The sequence below is a fragment of the Loxodonta africana genome, chromosome 18 (genome assembly GCF_030014295.1).
Source record: "Loxodonta africana isolate mLoxAfr1 chromosome 18, mLoxAfr1.hap2, whole genome shotgun sequence".
Classification (NCBI taxonomy): Eukaryota; Metazoa; Chordata; class Mammalia; order Proboscidea; family Elephantidae; genus Loxodonta; species Loxodonta africana.
In genome coordinates this window covers 48292469-48319048 of record NC_087359.1, presented here as the reverse complement: position 1 = coordinate 48319048, position 26580 = coordinate 48292469, and the positions used below count along the sequence as shown (strand labels likewise).

General features: G+C 40.3%; 2 protein-coding genes across 5 annotated transcripts in view; one reads left to right on the top strand and one right to left on the bottom strand.

The window, feature by feature from the left end:
* Positions 1 to 354: 354 nt before the first annotated feature.
* On the bottom strand, positions 355 to 25928 carry PRR11 (proline rich 11). The gene is made up of 10 exons (XM_064271302.1): positions 24800 to 25928; positions 13110 to 13242; positions 11559 to 11709; positions 10472 to 10594; positions 8655 to 8921; positions 7445 to 7543; positions 6515 to 6627; positions 5625 to 5684; positions 5443 to 5539; positions 355 to 2878 (listed from the first exon to the last, which is right to left on the bottom strand). Exons 2-10 carry the CDS (start codon positions 13235 to 13237, stop codon positions 2810 to 2812), a joined length of 1107 nt encoding a protein of 368 aa, XP_064127372.1. The 5' UTR covers positions 13238 to 13242; positions 24800 to 25928; the 3' UTR covers positions 355 to 2809.
* The window catches only part of SKA2 (spindle and kinetochore associated complex subunit 2), a 31159-nt gene continuing 29644 nt past the window's right edge, over positions 25066 to 26580 (top strand). The window contains exon 1 of one of the 4 annotated variants that reach the window (XM_023553537.2): positions 25066 to 25462. In XM_023553537.2, the coding sequence (XP_023409305.1) occupies positions 25430 to 25462 (33 nt within the window). In that variant the 5' untranslated portion in view covers positions 25066 to 25429. The remainder of the gene's footprint in view (positions 25463 to 26580) is intronic. The other 3 variants (XM_003414588.4, XM_023553536.2, XM_010594288.3) reach the window with 3 other exon arrangements.

Below are 26580 nucleotides of genomic sequence, written 5' to 3'. Positions count from 1 at the left end.
AACCATGGAAAAACCAAACAGATAAAAAAAAACACTCTTAAAGAAAATAGGAGCAATGAGAACTCCATGTCCTGCTTGAAGGGACTGTATTGATAAAGCAACTTCGGAAGCCAGCTTGGCAGTATCTTGAAAAGCTGAAAATTGTCACCCTCTGTAACCTAGCACTTCCACTTTTAGATACGGAGTAACTCTTGTACATATGTGCGTGTTCAAGAATGTTCATGATGGCGTGCATGGTTCAAAACTGCGTGGACCAAAAACTGGAAACAACTCTAATGTCCATTAACAATAGAATGGATTAAAGGCTATATTCACACATCAAAAATAAATGATCTCACATACACAGTAACATGGTTGAACCTTAAAAACAAATGTTTATTGAGAAAAGCCAGACACATAAGAATACATTACTCTATGACTCCATTTATATAGATTTCAACAACAAACAAAAATAAACCATACATTTAGGGATGCATACACACAGGGTAAAAGCAAGGAAATATTGATTGTAACAAGTAGATCAGTAGTTATTTGCTGGAGAAGGGGTTGTACGAGCAAAGGGAGGCAGGAAGGGCTTCTAGCAAGCTCATTAGTTTTCTTTTTTGGTGTAGACACGGGTGTTTGCTTTATAATTTGTTAGTTTATATATTTATGTTTTGTGTACTTGATTTTGTGTATTACATTTTCAGTAAAAAAGGGTTTAAAAAGGAAAGAAAAGCCAAGGTTTTTTTTTTATTCATCTTTATTTAAAAACATAACCAGGTGTATCTTGGTTGTTCATTTTCTCTGGTTATCATTCACTCACAAAGTAGCCATTGAAGGCATATGATAAGCAATAGTTTAATGAAGTCATAGCATTCAAAGGGTACTCAAATAGGTATAGTATAAAAAATGGTAAAAGATGTGAGGCAGGACACACTTTAATACTGGTGCAGTGGCAGTAGCAGCTTTACAAATGTTTATAGGATTTCTACAGCATTTTTGCTGTGAACCTTTCATCACACAAGAATGATCAAATCATTTAAATGACATAGTACATGGAGGCTTATGAATATTATAAACATTATATGTGCCTCATAAAATATTATTCTATTAAAATATTCACTGTATTCTCAATGATCATCCCCTTTATCCTTACATAAGTGTAACTAACAGGTAAAACAAAAACAAAAAATCTCAACTTTTACTAGAAGCAGATATGTCTCTTAACTTCTCTGTTTCATTTTCATCCATAAGTGCACTGTAAGCATAATGTGGGTCTCATAAACAGGACTACCTCTTAGGTGATAAACATTGTCCCCAGGTCTGCTTCCAGCTTGGTGACTTTCCAACAATGCTGTACATGGCATTTCAGAGGAATGTTTATTCTGTGGAAATACAGGCATTTGTAGAAATCTCCTAAAACATCTTTTTAGCCTAAGCTAGGCTGGGGACATTTTAAGGATATCATCTATGTAGCTGCTTCCTGTTAGGCTAGCTATACACACTAGAGCAACTCCAGTGAAGCTCTGAATCCCCTTATTTCCTGTCCATGAGGAGCTGTTATCCTTATTCTTGGAACTGCAGAGGAGGTTTTCAACATCAAAGCTAATCCTGTGCCTGGCTGAAGGTACAGTAATACCTACTGGTGAGCAGACAAGTACGGCAAGCTGGGGGCTCCCCAGATTTACTTGGCAACTTTGTAGGAGACTGGCTGATACAGTTGCCAGATAAAATATAGGATGCCCAGTTACATTTGAATTTCAGACCAACAATGAATAATTTTTTAGTATCAATATGTCCCATGTAATATCTGGGACATTACTTACGCTAAAAACATATTCACTGCTTAATGGGACATATTCATACTAAAACGTTCATATGAAATTCAAATTTGAGTGTCATATATTTTTATTTGCTAAATATGGCAACCTGAGACTGGTAAGAAGGACCAAAATCCCATGAGATGTACATTATTACAGTTTTTGAATCCACAGGGTGGACAAGGAAATAGACCTCACAGAGAACCTGCTCTGGACCTCAGGGAATCCTTGGCAGGGAATGATGGAAAATACCTGGCTCATTTTGAACTCCTCATGAAATTTATATTAATTCTGCATGAATCTAGACAGCAGATATAAAAGTAAGGAATATTTCAGATCTGAGCCAGATATAACTAACTAAGGTGCTGGAAATGATACATTCTAATTTTTTAGGTCACTTTGGGTGGCTTTTTAGTTTAAGTTCTTTTTGGGAAACAGTTGAATTAGGACGAGGAATGGCCTTACCTCTTAATTGTAGTAAAAAGAAGTAATATCTAGTGAGTTTTTTTAATTGATCAAGCTACAAGTACACCACTTAATAAATGGATGAATCTTAAAGGCTAAAATACTTTTCCTTTCAATTACCAAAGAGCCCCTACAGAGGGAAGACAATTAGTGAGGCCATTACTTTCCGCCATTGACTCTTCCCAAGATAAACGGGGACCAGGCTATTTTCCTAATGTCATACTGTACCTAATACAGTACAAACTAGTTATCTCTCCAACCTAAATTGGACAATTCCAGGGTAAATATCATTTTGGAGATTCCATTTTCCCATCTGGTTATTTTACAGATCACACAAACTAGAAAATATTCAAATACCCACATTGTACCACAGTATATGTAGGGTCCACACACCTAATTCCTCACATGGAATTAAACATTATACTATATTAGTATAATAATTTATACATACCCTACTACATCTTTTAAAAAAAAAAAAGGATTTGGAACGGTTTTATCTGTGTACTTTAAAGATCTTCACGCGGAGTCAGGCAGAGTTGACATTAGTTTTGTTCATCAAAGCTGGTTGTAGAAGGTAGTTGAGTTTGAGCTGGGCTTCTGGGGTGAGCCAGCTATGAAAAGAAAAATCCCATTTAGAATATGAATTATGTTCATACGAACATGAATTATAAACTCAGATTTTGTTCAGGGCAGCAATGCGTCCACGTTCTAAAATTCACATTCCCCAGCTTCCCAGCAGAAGTTCCTGGTCAGCTTCCTTAAAGGGGTGAGAGGTGGCTTAGTTGACATACCCTTTGCCCTTCCTCCTCTTCTTGTTTGGAATGTGGACGTGAGGCTTCAGAAAGTGTTGCCATCCAGGCCATGAGGATGAAAGCAACACATGAAAGATGCAGGAGCAGTGATAACACGGATGCTGGTGACATGGTAAAGCTGCCGCACCCTTTGTGGATTACCTACTTCCCAAGAGTAAGAAACACAAGCCCCTATTTGGTTAAGCCACTCTAGTCAGGTTACCTGCAGTCAAACACAAAACCTAACTGATACATTTGCTTCAGAATTAAAGGAAAAAAGGAAGCCTAAGCACTGGGTGGGAGAAAGTAATTCTAACAAGTTTTTACTAGACATTTTCCTAGTAAGTGGATTTGAGGGGAGCACAACGTGCGGTGTTAAGTTTTAGCTGTAATTTTTGTTGTTCAATACATTGGTTTATTATTCATTATATTTTTATCTGTTTCCACAGTACCCATTTCACTGTACCAGTTATAGAGTAGGGCAGGAAGGATGAGGATCCTAGAGCTGAACAAAGGACCTGGCTTAGTCTCTCAGGGAGGTGTCCGCCCTCTAGCCCTGTCCTTAGCAATTTGCGGTATCACCAAAGATCTGGATCTTTGTGGATCTGCAGGTCCTATTGGAATGCTCCAGGAAGAGAGAGGAGGAATCTGGTGGTACCTCAGGAGCGCAACACCCAGGAAGACCATATTGATTGGCAGGAGGGGAACCAAGCTGTCCAGAAGGCACTGATTTTAAAGCAGGAAAGCTAGGCAAAGACAGTACTGGGGTGGGAGAGCGTTGTGGGGACTGTGGCACAGGCAGTGAAGCCTGTGGTGTGTCTCCATTGCCAGAAGAAGGAAGTATAAGCTTCATAGACAAAGAGGCCAGCAGCCTTTTGTCCCAGCACCCTAGTAGGGGTGGCAGAATGATGGCTGTTTCTCACAGGTCCAGTGGTACAGGCTACCAGAAAGATGACCAAGACAAACAGGGTTTCAAAGAAATCATAGCAGGGCCAGCTGATCCACTGGATTTTGGTGTGTCAGTCGTATATGCACATAACAAAGAAAAAAGCTGTCAAGACTTTTTCCTACAGCCCTGCATGCTCTGACTCCTATCATGATCTTTCATCCTTGTCTTTCACCACTATCTACCTTGCTATGTTACAGCCACACAGGCTGCTTTTCAGTTCCTTGGGTAGGCTATGACCCCCACTCATATGGAACCCTCACAAAGGCTGTTCTTTTTACCTGGCACTCTCTCCGCCCTGACATCCACGGTAGTAGGCCCTTCCCCATACTCCACATGTACCCTTCCCAGTTAATGCCTATTCATCCTTCAACTCTCAGTAAGCATCAGCACTTCCTAAGGGCATCTAATCTAAGGACACTCTGTAGATTGTCCAGGTTACATTAGTTCCTATGGGTTCTTTTCCTTCACAGCACTTGACTTCAGTGTGAAATTATACACATACGTGAGTATTTGATTAATGTCTATCAACCCCACTAGACTGAAAGCTCCAAGATAGTAGATCTGTGTCTGTTTTTGCTTACCACTGTATCCCTGGTGCTCTACCACAGTGCGTGGCATATGAGAAAACCTAAAAAACCAAACCCGTTGCCATCAATTCTGACTCATAGCAACCCTACAGAACACAGCAGAACTGCCCCATAGGGTTTCCAAGGAGTGGCTGGTAGATTCTAACTGCCCATCTTTTTGTTAGCAGCCACACTGTTAACCACTACACCACACGGCATATGGGAAAAAAAAATATCAAACCCATTGCTGTCGAGTTGATTCCGACTCATAGTGACCCTAAAGGACAGGGTAGAACTGCCCCATAGGGTTTCCAAGGAGTACCTGGTGGATTCAAACTGCTGACCTTCCGATTAGCAGCTGTAGCTCTTAACCACTATTCCACCAGGGTTTCCTTGCATATAGGAAGTGCTTAGTAAATACTTACAAAAGCAATTAATAAAAATCAAACTTTCATTGCTAAAATAGAGATGATAATCCTAGCGATCTCATAGAATTTTATGAAACCTAAATATGAAAATGCTTTGCAAGTATATCAAAACCAAAAAACAAACTCATTGCCATAGAGTTGATTTCAACTCATAGTGGCCCTATAGAACAGAGTAGAACTGCCCCATAGAGTTTCCAAGGCTGTAAATCTTTACAATAGCAGACTGTTGTATCCATCTCCCACAGAGCGGCTGGTGGGTTCAAACCACCAACCTTTTGGTTACCAGCCAAGCGCTTAACCACTGCACCACCAGGGCTCCTCTGCAAAGTATTAGGGACTATCAAAAAGTACTCATACTATTAAGAATGCTTCTTTAGATTATGATTCTAAATAAATGATTTTGAAGAAAAGGAAATAAAATTATGTTTTTTAAAGACTTACCTGAAACTTTCTCCTCAAGGCCCGGGTCATTACTGGGGTCAGTCCAGCTCCTGTGTCCAAATTTTCTTTATTGGTAAGAGGGGTTCCACCTGGGCTTCTGCAAAGGTATTGCAAACATTAGAAGCTGTGTTTTATACCCACTTTTCAAATGGATTTGAAAGCATGAAAGTAAGAGTGTATACCTCTCTACATCGACTTTTCTAAGTAGTTTCCGTAGATCTATTTGGCTTTTACCAGGGGTTCTGATAAAATAAACATAGAAAAGTCAGATTGTGCTAGATTTTGCCACTTTTCTAAAAGCAAAACAGTCACTTTTACAGGCAGTTTCCTACAAAGTAGTTCTGTTCATTACATTAAAAAATGGCAGTAGATGCTGATGGGAGAATGAGGTAATGCAACCATTCTCATAAGTAATACTTCTTGACTCAGAAATTACATATATAAGAATCTATCCAAGGGAAAAAGTCAGCTATATACACAGACAATGGGCAAGAATGTTCAAGGAAAAGTTATAGAAATGTCTACATAAAAACTCAAAAGCAACCTAAACATCTCAAAATAGGATGTTATTAGAATTTGAAATTTACATACAACAGACTACATAGATTGAAGAAGTGAAAATGATGTTTCCAAATTATTTTTAATAACATGGGGAAAAGTTCATGGCACATTAAATGGGACACACAAACACACATACCATATTCTCTTGACTCCAAGCCATGCTCATTTTTATATTTCTGAAATCAGGCTGTTTTTAAAATTCTAGATAGTATTTCTTTTTACCCTCAAATCTGTTATTAAATCAAAAATGTATCTTTAGGTAGAGAGAAACTTGAAATGGAGGCAATAGAGTATATGCCCAGAGAAACACTAAAAGGATAAAGACAATATGTTAATAGCGGCTATCTTCAATGATAGAATTATTTGGATAATTTTTATTTTCTTCTTTAAACTTCTCTGTAGATCTCAACTTTTCTACAATGAGCATATACAAGTTTTCAAGTCAGAAGGAGGCAAAAATTTATTCTTTTAGGTAGTGGTAGATAGAGCATATTACTGTGAAGTTTCTTACATTAAGACATTTGTGACTCGAGTCGATAACACTTTGGAGTTAGGTTTCAAGGTAACATGCTGCAGGTCAGAGACGGTAACTAGGGGCTTCTGTGTCTTCGGTGATACTACAAGCTTTAATCACAAAATGAAACATTATTAAAAAAACATTTAAAAATGGCATTCAAAATTTAAACATGCTGAAACAACAAGTATTTGAGTGCTGAGCGTGTGTAAGACACATCTACTACTCTACTCAATTTTTATTTCAAAGCTTTGAAGTATGTCTCTACTTGTTTAGGCTAATAGTTGGTAGCTAACACTGCCTAATTAAATAATTCTGGGATTCACACATTTTGTTGAGGAGATCCAAAACTACTAAAATAAATCATCAAATACTTTTCTTGGAATGACTTCCATACATAAGGCTTATGCTTATTTTCTATAAGGGAAAAGCCAGATTAAAAGCTAAAAGACTACTCTCAGCTTTAGTGCCATCTTGTTAGAAACCTCTGAACCATGACACCCAAGTAGAGGAAGAAGCGAATACACAGGTTGAAGGGCAAAAGAAGAAAGATGAGGCAGAGAGTAAAGTACTAGCATGTGTACTCATGGAGGCCACAACAACAGGAATATGGAATGCCAGAGGCAGGGGACATTGGTACAAGCTGTTGACTGCATGCTACTATCTAGAATTGCTCTCTCAATGGATCTAGAACTTTCATTACCATCCAGTCACGGCGAATACCTGAGAGACCCACCTTCTTGTACCAAACCAATCTCTTTTGATCCCTTGCCCTGGATCTCTGATATTCTGGACTAATTCTGTTCTCAGTTGTGGCTGAGTGTAACATGTGCACAATAAGTCATCTCTTCTGCCGTATTAGCTGAAGAATCAAACAAACAAAAAAGCTAAAAGACCAAGTATATAAGTACATGGTCAATGCCATACCTTCTTCCTCTCATCAAAACTTTGTGTCTTCTTTAATTTCACAGTCAGTAGATCTTTAACTGTTATCTGCATGGGTCCAACTCGTTTTAACGGTCCGGCCTTAAAATACACGCAAGGTTAGAATTCATTTGGAACCACTATATCTAGTCAAATGCAAATCTGAATCTAGTTTTTAAAGACTTAGAATTAACAGTGTGTGCTCTTATTTACCCTACCCCCCCACTGCCATCGAGTCGATTCTGACTCATAGCGACCCTATAGGACAGAGTAGAACTGCCCAATACAGAGTTTCCAAGGAGCACCTGGTGGATTCAAACTGCTGACCTCTTGGTTAGCAGCCGTAGTACTTAACCACTAAGCCACCAGGGTTTCCTATTTACCCTAGGAACCTATCAAATTGTGTCTACTCAACCAAGAATAATCCTGTATTCAATACCTATGGATGCTGAGGCTATTGAAAAGGTATTCATCAAAATTTAAGGCTTTGATAATAAATAATAGATGAACTAATTCCCTGCAACTATGCATCTTCCCCAGGAGTCATTATAATAAGGCAGAAGTTGAAGGAGTTGCTCAGATCAGAGCGAGGTTTTGCCTGAATCACCTAGAAAAATTACTCTTGCTCCCACAGAGCAAGAATGTATAGTCAGAACAGCTTACATTAGTCAAATGTAACAATAGGCTCTACATTTAACTTAGATAGGTATTTTAAACCAATTATATTTATAATAAAAATTCTACAGATTTTTAAACAGGGTGGTGCCTATTTTAGTGATTCACAAATATTCAGGTCTCCTTGGTAGACAAGGAACTATAATGAAGATTGCTTCTCCAATCTGATAAATAAGCTTTAGAATCTGCCACCTGTTTTTATGCTGACTTCACTCACTAAGCAAACTACTGTTCTTAATTTGGTTTCCTAGGAAAGTTTTCCTTTTTGTAAAAAGGATATGATGAGAAGCTAATAGGAATCTTCCACTCTACTGGATTTAATTCATTTATGCTTTTCACAAAAGAAAAACACTTTCATTCCTAATTCTGGCTTTTGTGAGTTTCTAGGGAAATGAGTTTATAAAAACACCGTAACTGACATAATTAAGATATGAAATCAGAAGACCATGTAGCCTTTCTGTCAAAGGCCTAAGCCCAGCCTTAAAAGGCCATGTGGCTGTGATCATGTATTACACACTGTTAATAGAATGATTCCTACCTGAAGTGATTTACTGCCATCAGCTTTTCTGAGCAGCAAAGGTGCTACCGGTGGTGGAGGAGGTGGCAGCGGAGGAGGTGGAGGTGGTGGAGGCGGTGGTGGAGGAGGAGGAGGAGGAAGATGGCTGGCTGGTTGGGGCAGTGTGGGCGGAAGTGCAGCTCGGGATTCCCCAGGGGTGGTTAGCTCACAAGCAGGCACAGTTGTAAGTTTACCACTCAAGTGACACATATAACCACAGCTTGGGCAAGAAGAATTTTCTGAGACAGTCTGGAAGAAGACATTACATTTGGCAAATGAATGAGTTAATCTGGTTATTGCAGCTGACAGCAATCAAAATAATAAACAAAAAAAATCTGTTGCTGTGGAGTTGACTCCAACTCATGGTGACCCTATGTGTTTTGGATTACAACTGTGCTCCACAGTGTTTTCGATGGCTGATTTTTTGGAAGTACATCACCATGCCTTTCCCCCAAAGCCCCTCAGGGTGGACTTGGATCTCCAAACTTTCAGTTAGCAGCTGAGTGCGTTAACAGTTTGAACCACCCAAAGATTCCAATCAAAATAATAACTATCATGTATTGAATGCATTCTCAGAGTATTTCACAACATTTTCTCATTTAATTATCACAAGGCCCTTCACTCACTCACATTCACTCATTCATTCACTCAAATATTTGTTAAGTATGTACTACGTGCCAGGTACTGTGGGTACAATGGAAGCTCTGTCCGTTACTTCATGAAGCTTACAGTCTGGTGAGAGAAGACAGACATTAAGCACATACATGTTGTTAGGTGCCTTCGAGTTGTTCCTGACTCATAGCGACCCTATGTACAACGGAACTCACACAAACACACACGTACTAACAAAACAAAAGAATAGTGCAATAAGAGTAAAAGTATGCTATGGGCATGAATAGCCAGTGGCCCTGGTGTGGCATGTTGTTGTGCCATCATGTCATTTCTAACTCATAGCCACCGTATTGAACAGAGTATACCTGCCCCATAGGGTTTCCTATGCTGTGGTCTTTACAGGAGCTGATCACCAGGTCTTTTCTCTAGCAGAGATGTTGGAGGGTTCAAAGCTCCAGCCTTTCGGTTAGCAGCCAAGAGGTTAACCATTGTGCCACTAGGGCTCTTGGCCTGGCATGGGGAGTGATATTTAGCCATGATCTCAAGGATGAATTTGGGGCTTACCAGGTGAAAGGTGATGACGACTAGGGGAAAAAAGTTCCTGGCAGAGGGAAAAATACTTAATGCAACCAAGAACACAGTACATTCAAGGAATTGATGAAATGGCCAAGGGACATTATAATGATGACCCTATCAAGATAGTATCATCTCCATTTTCTAGATGATGAAACTGAGGCCTAGAGAAGTGAGGTGACTTGCCCTTCTCCTCCTTTGTCTAGTTCAATTTGAGGTACAAATTCTGACAGCAGGGTTAGAATTCCAGAAGCTTCTCTCCAAGTCAAAGAGCACAATGTTGATTCTATGGGTTTTAGACATTAAGATAGGGAGGGGCCTTGCCTCAGGGAGTTTGGGACAAGAGTGGATACTTACATTTTTTTCTTGCCTGTATCAGTCAGGAAAGTAGAAACCATCTTGAGTATTTAAAATGGGAGGGGGAGGCACAGGACTGGAGTCACCATGAGTAGGCAGCTGACAACAACATAAAAGTCTTTTCTGCCTGGCTTTTGAGATGCTTTTAGATCACTTTTCCCTACTGCAAAGTTCCCCTCCCTGAAATACAAAAGTCTTTTCAAATAAACTCTCTCCTTCCCAAAGTCCAAATTTGTTTTTAGTTTGACAATACCAACCTTCAGTGCTTCCTGGAGCTTGCAGAATTCACTTTCTAAAACGCAAAACCGGTGTTTTAAACTGTGCAGTTCTTGGCGGCAGATGCGGGATGGAAAAATGGTGTCTTTCAATACTTCTAAACTCTGAAATTCAGTAATAAACAAGCCTGAATTCTATGAACAACATAATAAGGAGAAAAAGGAAAGTGGTTTTATGTATGTTGTATAGAACTGAAGACAGAAATGACTACGTAATTTCATTTTACTTGAGCTTAGTGCAGTGTGACCGGTAACTTTTACGTGTGGCCTTTCTAGCCATGAACTTGTAACTCCCACCCAAGTGACTGGGCTGGACTGTGTGACAGGGTAATTGTGACCCACCAAAGGGATTGGTCAGTTTTGCCATCTGGCTGGACTTGAAATGAGCCAGGGCCAGAAGGGAGAAGATACTACCACCATAAAGGATGAAGAGCTAGTGTGTCCTTGGGACCCAGGAGCCCTGTGCAAAGATGCTCCTAGAACCAGGAAACAGAGAGAGAGAGAAAACTGTAACATTAAGGGCAGCAGAGACCTGGCAGCAGGAGACTGGTGTGGTGGGGTTCCTGGCCCACATAGAAAGAAAGCTGAGTGCCTTGGGGCAGAGACCTAGGCCAGGGAGAGGGGTGCTTGGAAGCACAGCTGGGAAGAGGCTGTCTTGATGGAAGAACTGTATCATAAGTATTCCTGAGCCTGAACTGTAACTGTTACTTCTCTAATAAACCCCGTAATGGTGAGTATTGACTGTGAGTTATGTGTGGCCATTGCAATGAATTATTGAACCCAGCAGATAAGTAGAGAGTGCCATGAGAGGGATGAATGATGTCAGAATTGGTAAAGATGGCAGAGAGAGGAGGCATGTCTGACCCCTGCCTCATAGGAGTCAGCCTTGGGCTGTTGATCTTGATTCTCCTTCCCCTTTGTGAAGTCAGAGGAGGTTCAGACACTGCCTCCACACCATTTTTACACTTAGACTGAGTGTTTTGCTGACCTGAGCATGCACACACGTGAACATACACACGAAGTGTACAGAAAAACAATATTGCTGAAAACAGGTGTGTCAAACCCATACCTGGGCTATGCAGTTCTGGCACCAGCTATATATAGACCACACTCTATTTGTCCAGAGTTTTACTGCATCTTTAATATTGGTAAAATTAAAGTTACAGGTTGACCTGAGCCAGCTTCTGCTATTGGGTATATCTGTTGGAGGAATGACCAGTCTGTAGGAGAAATAAAATAAAATGAAACAAATCAAAAACCTCTGAATTAGAATAATAGCTTCTAAATTAAACTAGAGGCTAGTTTTATAGTATTACTCAGGAGCAGAGACTTCCTAAAGTCAAAGTCTCCATTGAATTCTATAATTCAGAGATTCATTCATTCAACAAATATTGAGTATCTATTATGTTCAAGGCACTAGGGATTCATGAAAAATAAAACAGACAAAAATTCTGCCCTCATGGAGTTTACAGTCTCATGGGGAAGAAAGACAGGTAAATAAACAGCAACATATATGGTATGTTAGATAGTGAATAAATGCTGAGGAGAAAAAGAGAAAGCAAGGAAAGAGGAATGTGAAATGGTGGATGGGGATGCCATTTTAGCTAGGGTAGCCAGGGAAAGTCTGACTAAGAAGGTGGCTCTTGAGGAAGAAAAACTAAAGAAGTAAGGAAGCTAGCAATGTAAATATCTGCAGAAGAGCATTTCAGGTAGAAGGAATAGCAAGTACAAAGGCCCTGAGGTAGAAGAAGCCTAGGTGTTTGAGGAATAGGAAGGAGGCCAGGGAAAGACTGGGAAGATGAGGTCAGAGTATGATCAGGAAAGGTCTTATGCATCATACTAAGGACTTCCATTTTTACCCGAAGTGAGATAGGAAGCCATTGGAGCATTTGAAGTGGAGGAGTGACACAACATGATTTTTAACAGGCTCACTTTGGCTGCTGTGGTGTAAACTCACTGTAGAGGTCAAGGGTAGACACAGGAAGACCAGTTAGGAGGCTTTGATAACAATCTAGGAGAGGTATAGAGTTAAGGTTGCTGCTTTTAGAGGGCAAGTTTGGTTTTTAATTTTTTTTTTTTATAAAGATAGCTATAACTACAAAGAAGTGTATAAAGTACAGGTTATTGTAAAAATCAACATCCATGGGTTTCTGGACCATAACAGTCTTTCAATAACACATTTAAACTGGGAGTCCCAAAGATTAACAAATGAAACCAAAGCATAACCACAACTAAGATTTAAATTCCAGTCCTAGGCCCCTTCTTTCATCACTTAGTTATCAGATTTATAGAATTAAATTGACCAGGAAAGAAGAAAATAGTTAGTGCACAGCTCAAACACAGTTCTTGGTGATTTTTACTTCATTTAAACCCCTAAGCTAGGATTGCCACAAAATACAGGATGCCCAGTTAAATCTGAATTTCAGATAACAACTAATTCTTTAGTATAAGTATAATCCAAATATTTCATGGGGCATACTTAAACTGAACTAGATAAACTTATTTATCTGTAATTCAAATTTAACTGGGCACACTGTATTTTTACTTACTAAATCTGGTAACTCTATCCTAACGTGATCAGCTTTCTCTAGTATTTTCTCTGTCCTACATTATGATTTACCTTTCTGGTGACTTTGGGGGAGGAGGAGGTGCAATTAGCTTGGACAGAAATCTAGAAGCTTCTTTTTTCTTGAATAACTTTTTAGCTTTGGCTTTTTGCTTCCTTCTTCGTTGCTTGAACTTGGACATGATTTCTATAGAGAAAAACATTAAAAAAAATTTTTTTTTTTACTGAAGAATAATTATACACAATAATAATACATGTGCAGAAATCATGCAGTATAGCTCAATGAACTATCACAAAGTGAATCCACGTTTGTAATTACCACTTCAGTTAAGAAAAAAGCCACTACCAGCACACCATAATCCTGTGAAGCGGAGAAAAATTTAAAGCAAGATTTAAACTATCACTAGAGAGAATTTTGGAAACTCTGGTGGCGTAGTGGTTAAGTGCTATGGCTGCTAATCAAAAGGTTGGCAGTTTGAATCCACCAGGAGCTCCTTGGAAACCCTATGGGGCGTTTTTTCTCTGTCCTATAGGGTTGCTAATAAGTCTGAATCAACTTGATGGCAATGTGTTTTTTTTTTTTTTTTTAGAGAGACTTTGGCATAACTTTGTTTTGCTTTTCTTCATTAAATCAGATGAATTGCCTTTTATAACAGAGAAAATGACCATAGTTGGTTTATGGGCAATTATTAAAAGGCAATGGTTTCTTAGCCAGAAACATTTACGAAGGAAGGAACAAAATTAACCATTTAATGAATGCCCATTTACTTTTAGGCACCTTCACATACATTTTCTTAGTTCATCTTCACTATGCTGAAAAGCGGCACAGTGGTTAAAAGCTCAGCTGCTGATCAAAACTCCCTTTGGAAGTTCAAATACACCAGCCACTCCTTGGAAATCTTACGGGGTAGTTCCACTCTGTCCTGTGGGGTCACGACAAATTGGAATCCACTCAACCATAACAGGTTTGTTTTGTTTGTTTATCCTGCAAAGTATTACCGATGGCAAGGAGGGTTTTATTCCCATCTTTACATAAGAATAAATTAAGTTTAGAAAGGTTAGACGATCTGCCTGATGTAAGGCAATATGGTATTAGATACAAATTTGTACTTCTCCAAACACCATGTCCTTTCTAATACACTGGGGTGCAATTAGTAGATTAAATTGGTGATATACAATGAAATAACAATTACCCCCAAATCCAATGTGTGAGTGTATTAAAACATATATTTTAAAGCATTTTTAACATTATTTTGTATATTTTTATTTTAATTCAGATCCTTTTCTGAAGAAAATTAAGTCAGAGCTAGCTTGTGTTGAAGCTCCACAAAGGCTTTGCTAGCTTTAATTGTTGCTACCTGAGGAACAAAGATGTTGCTGTTCAAGTAGCCTACTAAAAATGGACTCAAGGTCTGAGCTCCTCCTGGGCCTCCATCCCTTCAAACTTACATTTGAACAGGAACAATCTGCCATTAAAATACACATTCATTCTGGTCTGGTGCACTCAGTAACCTTCCAGCACTTGGTATGCAGCTCTGCACTTTCTCTGCTCTCAGATTCCCCTTGCTGAAGAACCTTCTCCAGTCCGACTGCCAGTTGGAAAAACTGAGAAGTGGCTGGGTTCCAGCCAGTTGTAAAAACTGAGAAGTGGTAGACTCGCAGAGGGCACCCCTAATGGCAGTGGGGTGACAGTGCATGTATCTACAGCTCTCCTGCTACTACCTTATTGGACTAACGGTCAGGTTCTAAAATAACCTGAGCATTCTTAATCGTTCTCAAAGGCTTGGGAGATACACCAAAACAGTGGGTGACTCACCTTTACTATGTCACTTTCCCTTCCTGATAAAATAATGAAAGAAGGCCAAGTCGGGATTATTGTACACACAAGCAAGTGGAGACACAGGACAAACATTGCCATGGAGTGATTCTGACTCATGACGCCGCCACGTGTTACAGAGTGGAACTGCTCCATAGAGTTTTCTTGGCTGTAATTTTTAGGAAAGCTGGTGGCCACGCCTTTCTAATTTGGCACCGCTGGGTGGGTTCCAGCTGCCAGCCTCTGGGTTACTGTTGTAGTTGTTAGGTACCATCTAGTTGATTCCAACTCATGGTGACACTATTTACAAGAGAACAAAAACACTGCCCGGGTCTTGCACCATCCTCACAGTCCTTGCTATGTTCGAGCCCATTGCTGCAGCCACTGTGTCAATCCATCGCTTATCCTCTCTACCTTACCAAGCATGATGTCCTTGTCCAGGGCCCAGTCCCTCCTGATAACATGTCCCAAGTACGTGAGACAAAGTCTCACCATCTTTGCTCCCAGGGAGCACTCTGGCTGTATTTTTTCCAAGATACACTTGCTCTTCCTTCTGGCAGTCCATGCTATATTCAATATTCCTTGTCAATCTCATAATTCAAAGGCGTCAATTCTTCCTTGGCCTTCCTTATTAATTGTGTAGTTTTTGCACACACATGAGGCAATAGAAAATACCATGGCTTGGGTCAGATACACCTTAGTCTTTAGTAGTACAAACTGTGCCACCCAGGGACAAGGGATGCCTAAAGAGTTTTTTTTTTTTTTTTTTAAGACGAAAGTATTCTGAATGAAGATATATAGGAAAGCTTCTCAGGAAGCAACAATCTTGTGGTTTCCTGAAGAAAAAGATTACCGATATCAAAACCTTTGCTGTTGTCCTACAGGGTTGCTTAGAGTCGGAGTTGATTCCGACTCTTACAATCCTATAGAACGGAGTAGAACTGCTCCTCAGGGTTTCCAAGGAGCCTCTGGTGGATTCGAACTGCTGACCTTTTGATTAGCAGCTGAGCTCTTAACCACTGTGCCACCAGGGTTCTAAAGAAAAAGGTTAAACCCTCTTCAAATTCATGCCCAGGACCTGCTATGGAGAAGTGCTGCTTATAACTTCTATCCAGGGCCTACAGTTCACCGGATGGGACCCCCAGAATCTGAGACTCCCGTGGCAACCTCCCCTTCCTTGTCCTCCATTTGCCCTTCACAGCCCTCCCTCCTTTCTGTTCCCTTCTTCTCTCGATATCTTTTTCAAGGACTGAACTGCCTCCTGCTTCCCTTTTTCCTATATCAGCTAATCTGTAAGTTATGAAAATACACTTTAAAATGGAGCTGGACTTTCTGGTTAAACTTGTGGGTCGGCTTTATCTCCACTCTAATTTTGGGCTGGAGTTGGCATCCAGTGCTATGAGTCAGAAGCAACTCCACAGCAACGGATTACATTTTTGGGAAGCTTGGGAGCCAGTTGTTAAACACACACACACACACAAAAATTAAACACAGCCACTGTTAAAATTAAATTATATAAACTTATAATCAAATTAGCCATATAAAAAACAAAGTATTAAATATTCAAAACTCATCACTTCCTAATTATTTTAAATCATTTTACTATAATCTATGCCCTTGAGGTTGTTTATGTTACTTTGTCAGCATGGCAGAATACTGTAGAAAGGTGTATTACTGCTAATCTCTTCACAACTCCACAGGCAATGACTTTACACTGGAAGCTTAAAACTGGTCATGGTGGGAATATTTACATCATGGAAATTGTAAAACACTACTACAAATGAGGGTTTATTTATTAGTTTGTCAAGAAAGTGATGACGAAAATGTTAATAATGCAAATTAAATTTAGAAGTGACTTGTCTATGGTTGTTACATTGTGAGTAGCACAAAAAAATTCAGGAAATATTCTCCCAGTATTCGAAAACTAATCTGATTAAGCAAAGAAGTTGCTCCCATCACTGAAGGGAAGTCCAATGTAATTGTTTGGTGTTTCACTTTTGTCTTACTCCATAAACAAAAATATCAGCCACTATTCATATTAACCCAATGCCATCGAGTAGTCATATTAGGACTATACTTATTTGTAACTTGCATCCCTAGGTTTGCTATAGAAACAAGAGTTTTATAAAATGAACAATGGCATTTTGTGAGAATTAATTGGCTATATGGAATTTACAATAATGAGTTCTATATATTTTATTGTTCTTTATAATAATTATATTATTATCACTTTACATCAGTAAAATTTATTAAAAACATACATGTATATACATAAATGTATATTTATGTATGTATGCATATATGTATGAATATATATGTGTGTGTATATATGTATATATTTGTTAAACATTTATTAACACACTACTACTTCACTCCCTTCTGAAACATCATGAAAAAGGCACTAAGGGAATAAGAAAGACATAAATCCATAAGGACAAAGGCTGGAAACAGAGACTATAGTAGATAATAGCTGTCATCTAAATATGGAAAATGGAAAGGAATGAACGAGTGGTAACTGACTTGACAGAGTAGAGGAAAGCTGAGGCTTAACTGCCTGAGATACCAAAAAACTCAAAACCAAACCCACTGCCGTTGAGTTGATTCTGACTCATAGGGACCCTACAGGGCAGAGTAGAACTGCCCCATAGAGTTTCTAAGGAGTGCCTGGAGGATTCAAACTGCTGACTTCTTGGTTAGCAGCGATAGCACTTAACCACTACGCCACCAGGGTTTCCAACTACTGGAGACAGGGAAGCCAAAATGAAGCAAGCCAATTGCCAGAACCCTGGGAAGATTTGAGAGTTGATAAGCCCTTGAAGGCTAACCAAAAGATTGGTAGTTTGAACCCATCAGCTTCTCTGAGGGAGAAAACACCTAGCGATCTGTTTCCGTAAAGATTACAGCCTAGGAAATTCTATGGCAGTTCTGCTCTGTCCTATTGGGTCACTATGAGTTGAAGTCAACTCAACAACACACAACAACAAGAGGAACCCAGGAGTCCCTGGGTGGTGCAAATGGATAAATACTCAGTTAACACTTAGCTGCGTGGAGGTTGGAGGTTTGAGTCCACCCAGAGGCACTTGGAAAGAAAGACCTGGTGATCTACTTCTGAAAAATCAGCCATTGAAAATCCTATGAAACACATTATCTCTCTGACACACATGGGATCACCATGTGTTGGAATCAACTCAGTACCTTAGAAGGTTTGAGGTGGGGCTAAAAATAGGATTGACTGAGAGTTTCATAAGGATTAGCTAAACCTCTGGATCCTGTCCTCAGTCCTTGCAGAAAGGAGCTGCCTCACCTTCATGTTCTTTTTCCGTGTCCTCCCCAGTAAAGACAGACAAGCTTATTCTCTGAGAAGTTGAACCAGGAGGCTCTGGATTCTGGGGCACCAAGCACAGCAGGATCATGTGTTGCCATACAGAAGACAGGGAATGACCCAGAGCTAAAAAAGTCGCTTTTAGTCCCCTGTATCAGCTCAGTTCCCAGAACACAGGCTATCAGGTTTACTACCCTGCCTCAAGCCTCCCACTCCCCTAATACAGGAGACAAAGATTTCTCTCCAGAAAAATTGTCTGACCCAAGAAAAAAGACCTATAGATATTGGTATTTGGGGTCTCCCTCCCAAAATGGGCAAGCCCTTGACCCATTATGGAGAAAGATGCGGCAGTCTGCTTCTGTAAAGATTACAGCCTTGGAAATCCTATGGGGCAGTTCTACTCTGTCCTATAGGGTTGCTATGAGTTGGAATTGACTCAGCGGCAATGGGTTTGGTTTTTTTTGGTTTAACATATGGATAGCCAAAGATTACCAATCATTTTAGGAAAGTCTATAACATAAACAGCAAAATAAAGAGAGAAAAGAAGCTCAAAGGAAGTGCAAAGAATGCAGGAAGCAGAAGAAAACATCAAAAAAAGTAACATCTTCAGAAAATACACTCATGAAACAAGAAGGATGAGAACATTCTTTTGAAATGAAAAAATAGAAATAAAAAATGCGATAGAATAGCTGGAAGATAAAGTTTTAGAAGAAAAGAACACAGAAAATGAAGAGGATGAGAGAATTTTATCAGATTCACAACACAAAAAACATTTCCCAGAACTGAAGAATTTGTATTTCCAAGCTGAATACTCAGTATCATGAATTCCAGAAGATCTACAGAGGTATGCATCATTTAGAGAATAAAGAACAGAAATTCTAAAAGCTACCAGAGCTAACAAACAATCTACATACCGAGGACTGAGGAAAAAAAAGGCATCAAACCCCAACAACAACAAAGGAATTTTGAAGGAAAGTGTTTTCCATCATAGAACTTTGTATCTGGACGAATTATCAGTTAAGTGTGAAGGCAGAATAAAGATAAACAATGGGATTTTCCAAGATGATGGTGAAGGGAAATTCTAGGAAGACAGCTTTGTAGTAGGCCTACAACAGGAACAGCAAACATTTTCTGTAAAGGGCCAGATAGTAAATACTTTAGGTTTTGCAGGCCACATGGAACCTGTTGAAACTACTGAACTTTGCCCTTGTAACACCAAGCAGCCATAGACAATATTTAAACAAATGAGCACGGCTGTGTTCCAATAAAACTTGATTTATGGTCTGATATGAGAATTTCTGAAATTTCACATGTCACAAAATATTTATTGTTTCATTTTTTCCCATCTATTGAAAAAGGTAAAAACCATTCTTAGTTCATTAGCCCTACAAGAACAGTAGTTTGCTGATCCCTGACTTAGAGTACAACTGGTAAAGACTGGAGCAGGAGAACAGAGGACTTCAGGAACAGTGTCTCTATGGAAAAAAGAAATACATAAATTACTCAGTGTGTTTGACCGTTCTGAGTGGAGTTTTACTGTTCTTCTATTGTGTTGGGGTCAAATTAGTGATAAGCGCTTAGAAAAATAAGGATATAAAAATGGCCAGCAAAAAACTTTTATAAGGAAAGAAACATAATCATAGTAACATAATATCATTGAATGGTGAGTTTTGATTTAACCAAAAATGGTGATGTGGGTATAATGGGAAGACAGAAAAAAAGTAAAACTCGGTAGTTGTCTAAATTTATATAGTGTCTAAAATTGAAAAAAAAGAAATTACAAAATGGTAGAATATGTGTGTTATTTAGAAACGTGGAGGTAATTACCAGAAGAAACAATTACAAGAGTTGATATTGTTCCTTTAGGGAATGGCAGTCAGAATTATGGAGGGATGAGACCTAGAATTGCTATTTTAAAGAATTATAATAAGCCTTAGGGTATTATTTGACTTTTAAACTTTGAAAATTATTATTAGCTGAAAAAATAGAATACCGCCATTCTGAAATTGGGCCATCTCCTTCTAGCCTTTCCCTGGTGGTTGTTTCAGTGCCTATGCATTCGGGTCTCTAAAGAGTTCTACACAAACCAGTGTATGTCATTTTGGAGATTATTTTTCAGTGAAAAAAATCTAGAAACTAAATCATATTTTCTTCTTTCCCTCGTGTGTGTGAGTGTGTGTGTGTGTCCTGGACTCTGGATCCCTGTTGATAAGATGAATAAGATACATTCTGCCTCATAAGAGTTTAGAGTTAAGGAGGTAGGTAAGCAGAAAGTAAACAAGTAATTTTAATACAATATGGTATGTGTTACGGTGGAATATGCACAGGTTATTAATGGGGAAATAGAAGAAGGGAATGTAATTCTTCCACAAGGGTTGGAGAAAATTTTTGGAAAAGATTTTGCCTAAACTGAGTTTTGAAGGAGGAGCTAGGCTGTGGGGTGGGGGAGTACTCATCCCAACAGAGTGAATAGCGTGAGTAAAGGCATGGAAATAGTTATTAATAAGGTATATGAGAGCATCCATAGACAGAATTTGGGGTCACTAGTGCTGGAAACCCTGGTGGTGTAGTGGTTATGAACTATGGCTACTAACCAAAAGGTTGGCAGCTGATTCCACCAGGTGCTCCTTGGAAACCATATTGGACAGTTCTATTCTGTCCTGTAGGGTCGCTATGGGTCGGAATCGACTTGACAGCAACGGGTTTGGTTTTTTGGTTTTAACACATATGCTGCAGTATAAAGTTTGGGTAAGTAGCAGTGACAGACGAAACTAGAAGGTGGGCGAGGACCCAGTCATCTGGTAGGCAATGGAGAGACAATACCAGACTTTAAGCAGGAGAGTGTTGTGCTCAGATTTGTATTTTGGAAAGACTACTCTCAAAGCATTGTGGATGTTGGATTTGTTGGGGCCAAAACTGGAGGTAAAGAGACCACTTGGAAGACTACTGCAACAATCTAGGCGAGCAATGATGAGGGCCTGACTATAGGAGTGATAGCAGGGTATATGAGGACATCTAACTATTCAAAGTTAGAAATTCAGAGGATGCTAGAGAAATATGCTAGATACTAGAAAAATATTGGAATCCTAAGTGTATAGGTAGTAGGCAAAAGCCACTAGAAACCATCCAGAAAAACATGTAGAGTGAAAAAACTTGTGAGCTGATCACTGAACTCTGAGAGACACCATGTTTAAGGGGTAGGTGGAGAAGGAAAAGAAATGATCAGAAAGGTAGAAAAGAGAATTAAGAGAGAATGGAAGCCAAAGGAATAGAGGGTTATAAAAAAGAGGGTTGGGCACAATGTGAGGATGAATCAGAAACATTTCTCTGATTAATTTGTTCTGTCCTTTCTCCTCATCTTCCCTCTCCTTTCTGTTTTTAACTTCAGTTGCCCTCACTATCTTTCCTCTAGGTAGTCCTGTTTTTGTCTTCTACTATAGTCTATTTCCCTTCATTTTTTTATTTTGAAAAATTTCAAACTTTCAGAAAATTTGCAGGAATAGTATAATGACCACTCATACCCATTCACCTAGATATTCGCCAATTGTTAATTTGCAATATTTAAGCTCTCTTGCTGTGAGTGAGTGTATAAGTGTTGATGTTAGGGATTGTCAAGTCAGTTCAGACTCATAGCGACCCTATGTACAGCAGAACAAAGCACTGCCCCCCTTGCACCATCCTCACAATCGTTGCTTTGTTTGAGTCCATTGCTGCAGCCACTGTTAATCCATCTCATTGAGGGTCTTCCTCTTTTCCTTGACCCTCTTGCTTTTTCCAAAATATGTGAGATGAAGTCTCGCCATCCTCCCTTCTGAGCAACATTCTGGCTGTACTACCAAGACTGATTTGTTCATTCTTCTGGTAGTCAACAGTATATTCAATATTCTTTGCGAACATAAACATATATATATATATACATATATTCAATATTCTTCACCAACATAAAAAAACCAAGCTTGTTGCCATACAGTTGAGTCTAACTCATTGTCAACATAAATATATAATATATAAATATATGTAAAAAAATATATAAACATGTATAAATATATATGCATACATATAGAGTTATATATGTTTTGTACATGTTTATATATAAATACATGTTTATGTATAAATGTATGGATATTTATATATTATTATATGTATGTACAATAGATTCCACTGTCTCTTACTTCTCTTTTCTACCTTTCTGACCATTTCTTTTCTGTTTCCTTCTCCACCTACCTAACCCTTACACATGGTTTCTCTCAGAGTTTGATGATCAGCTCACAGGTCTTTTCACTCTACATATTTTTCTGGGTGGTTTCATCCTTTTTAGTGACTTTTGGTTTATCATCTACTGGATAAAAAATAAAATTCCTGAGCATGCCTGTCAAAGCTTATCACAACCTAGCCCTAAAGGCTTTTTGCAGCCTCATTTCCCCTAGTGACTAATAGTTTGTACTTCAGGTATACCACACACCACATACTTTCTTTATGGTCTTATCAGTTGTTCCCCTTGTTTGGAGGTATCCTCCTTTAGGTCAATTTATACCTAACCTTCAAGATTCTGTTACTTTATCTGACAGATATTTGTTGTGTGTTTATATCTACCTAGCACTGCACTAGGTGCTGGAATGTAACTGTGAACAAAACCAACTTAGTCTCTGTCTTACAGAATTTATCCTGGCTGAAATGTTATCTTTCTCATGCTTCTATTGTACTCTATACACACCCTTAATATAATATTTATCACATTGCATTGCAGTTTTTGTGTGTTTGTCACTCTGCTGGACTGTGAGCTTTTCCAGGGTAGGATAAATTTTATTTTATCTTTGCTTCCCTAGCACCTAGAGGAAATCCGGGTGGCGTCGTGGTTAAGTGTTACATCTGCTAACCAAAAGGTCTGCAGTCTGAATCCACCAGGTGCTCCTTGGAAACCCTATGGGGCAGTTGTACTCTGTCCTATAGGGTCCCTCTGAGTCGGAATCCACTCTACGGCAATGGGTATGGGTAGCACTTAGAATATGTTGTTGTGTGCAGTCCCATAGCGCCTCTACAGGACAGAGTAGAACTGCCCCATACATTTTTCTAGGCTGAAATCTTTATGCAAGCAGGCTGCCAGGTCTTTTCTCCTGTGGAGCCACTGGAGGTATTAAACAATGTTTTATTCAATAAATAAATGAAAGAAATAATTCCTGCCAAGTGTTAGCTAGCAAGTGTTCTGTCTTTCAGTTAAAAAATATGGTTTAATTCAAGTAAATTTTGGGAATCTCTTGTTTAGGGAGGTTGAGTCATTCCACACCTTCATTCGGTCAAAGGATGACCCAAACTATTTTCCAACAGGAAGATGCAATAAGCAGTACAGTAAGAATTACAATCAGTCTGCAGGAGTTGGCACTGCTGCTTCTATTAAAATTCTACCTGGTGATATGAAATGTGCTTTGGCAAGGGATACTTGCAAAGCTGAGGCAACAACGGAAATGACAGTTGCTTTTCATTACCATCTTCCTGAAACATATTTTTATGGAGGTCTGTTACACACTCCCCCCACCCAAACAGCCTTCAGTTAATCAATTTCCATTGCCAGTTCAATTAGTTCCTTCTCGAACATCCACAGAACTACTTCTAGTACTTGCTTATATTTAATTTTACATTTCAGATTGTGCAGAATTTTATTTTCTAGTTCCAGTTTTGTTTCTCTAAATAGATTATCCCAAAAACCCATTGCCATCGAGTGGATTCTGACTCATAAGGACCCTGTAGGACAGGGTAGAACTGTCCCATAGGGCTTCCAAGGTTGTAAATTTTTATGGAAGCTGACGCCACAGCCTTCTATTGTGGAGCGGCTGGTGGGTTCAAATCGCCGACCTTTCGGTTAGCAGCCCAGCTCTTTAACCACTGAAGCACCAGGGCTCCTATCTAATGAGACTACAGCTCCCTAGAGCCTCGCCCAACACGGTGTTAGTCACATAGTAGACGGTACACTTTAAAAATCCACACTCTCACGGAACGTCAGAGGATATTAAGACCATATTAAAAAACCCGACACGCTGCCATGGAGTCGATTCCAACTCATAGCGACCCTGTAGGGCAAAGCAGAGCTGCCCCATAGAATTTCCAAGGAGCGGCCGTAGCTCCGCGTAGTTCTCAACCACTGCGCCACCAGTGCTCCAATTAAGGAACAGGGTAATGCTTCTGTGAAGCTTTAATATGCATGATAATCACTGGGGGTGTGGGTCTTGTTAAAATGCATATTCCGATTCAGTAGGTCTGGGTGGAGCCCAACAACTTGCTTTTTAAACAATGGCCCAAGTGATGCCGACGCTGCTGGTCCATGGACCACAATTTAAGTACCAAAGATGTAAAGGAATGTGCAAAAGGAAGGCAGATGCCTTGCTCCAAAACATATTTTCTGGAGTGATAATTAAATAGCAAAATATGGTTAGGGTGAAGCCAGGCCGAGCATTTCCTTCCCAGCCTCAAACCTCCCCTTTCCCGCTCTGTCTCCCCTCTCATTACGGCCAAAGCCCCCACCTCCTTAAGCCCTAAGAACACAAGCAGAAACAGGCCCAGGTACGGAAGACATGAGCCCAGGTAACAAGGGAAGAATCTCCGTGCACTTACTAGTCTAAATGCCCGAGGATTAGATGTAGTCTCCGCTGCGGTCTCTCCCAAGCCACAGGGAAATTTTCAAAATTAAATCCTTGTCAAGGAGGGACCAATCGTAGCCATGGTCTTTCCACGATTCGCTCACAGAGAAGCAAAGCCTGGCTTGTGACTGGCTGAGACAGCACCACGTTCTGACCAATCAGAGTTGAGACGCTCCCGGCATGAATAAGGGGAAGGCGGGAGGAAACGGGCGGGGAAGCGAAGAGAAAAGAAGGCGTGTCCATGCCATCCACGGTGTCTGTGGAAGATTTTGTGTAATTGGCTGGTGCTTCTTCCGATGCACCAATCGCAAGGTCTTCTCTGCGGAGTCCTAACTATGAAATTGAAAGTGGCGAAGAGAAAACAGCCAATGAAAAAAAAGTGTACAGCAGCCAATCCTCCTGCGGCATTTTGTGTCTTTGCCCAACAAAAAAATGTGTTTCATGCGGAGGGGCGTTACCCAGTCTCCAATGGGCGGGCGTCGGTGAAACTGGACAGCCAATGAGTGTGAGACGTTGAGTGACAGCTGTCCAATAGGGACCTTCAGTGCTTGTACGGTTTGTGGCTTAAGCGCCGCCGCGGTCTGAGGAATGTCAACTATTCAACATGGAGGCGGAGGTCGATAAGCTGGAACTGATGGTGAGTGCAAAGTGAAGGAGATCTACTGGGTATTTTATCCCCCCCGCCCATGGCCTCGAAGGTCGGACCCAACTTGGAGTCGCCGGAACGTCTGGGCGGCGGAGGCTGGGCCAGACTTGAGTTACCTCCTCCTGCACTAAAGGGAGTCGCCGCCGCCTGGTCTCTTAACCGCCGCGGGGAAGGGGTTACATCCGGGAAACTCGTGAGGGAAATGGCGGGAGATGCCGAGGGTGAGGGGCCTTTGGAACTCCTTTTTCCCTGCCCTTAACCTTTCCGCCCTTAAAGAAACTGTATTTGGTGCACCCAGCGCTTTATCTATTTCCACCAAAAATATGTGACTGGAACGGCCCCTAAATCCCCCTAGAAGGGGAGAAGTCTTTCCTACTCCAAGAAAGGGTGATGGAGGGTGGGGTGGAAATAACCCGAAGGAGGTACCTCCCTTTTGGGCTGAACCGTTCACGCTTTCGAAGGCGGGCTGAAGAAGTCTGAGAAAGGATGCGCGAGACTTGCGTTCACATCTTCCTAGAGATAAGGAAGCTCCTGAATGTCTTTCTATTTGTCCCGGAGGTGGCAGTCTTTGGGTGAAGGAGGGGTGTGAGCGATGGGGATCTGAAACACGAGCTTCTTCCCTGGGCAGGCGGGAGTGGGACAAGGAAGGCACTCTGCCCTGGAATTGCCCAGTTTCATTCATTTGTGAAAGTAGGGGGCGGAGGTGAATTGTAAACGACTCCCCCGTTGCACCTGGCGAGTTTGGCCTGCCCGAGGGCGCCAAGCCTGGGGTGGGGGGTGCTGCCCTTCTAGGGATCCTTCCCTCACTTGTCCTTTTTATCCCCTCTCTCCCATTCCTTGACTACCAGCTTGATCGCCCGCGCTTTTTTCTTCTCTCAGTTCCCTCGTTCTGTCTTTAGCCCCACTTTTTCCTGGCACATCAATCTTTTGGATTGGGCTGGCTTCCTTAAAAAAAAAAAAAAAATTGGGAGGAAAGCACTCGTCATTTGACCTCCTGTCTTTTCTTGTTTGTTTAAGAAAATAACAAGGTGATATAAAAGTGCCCCAAACTTCTTTCTTCTCCATCCCTACACTCCCCCCGCGCCACACACACACCTGGCAGTTGCCTG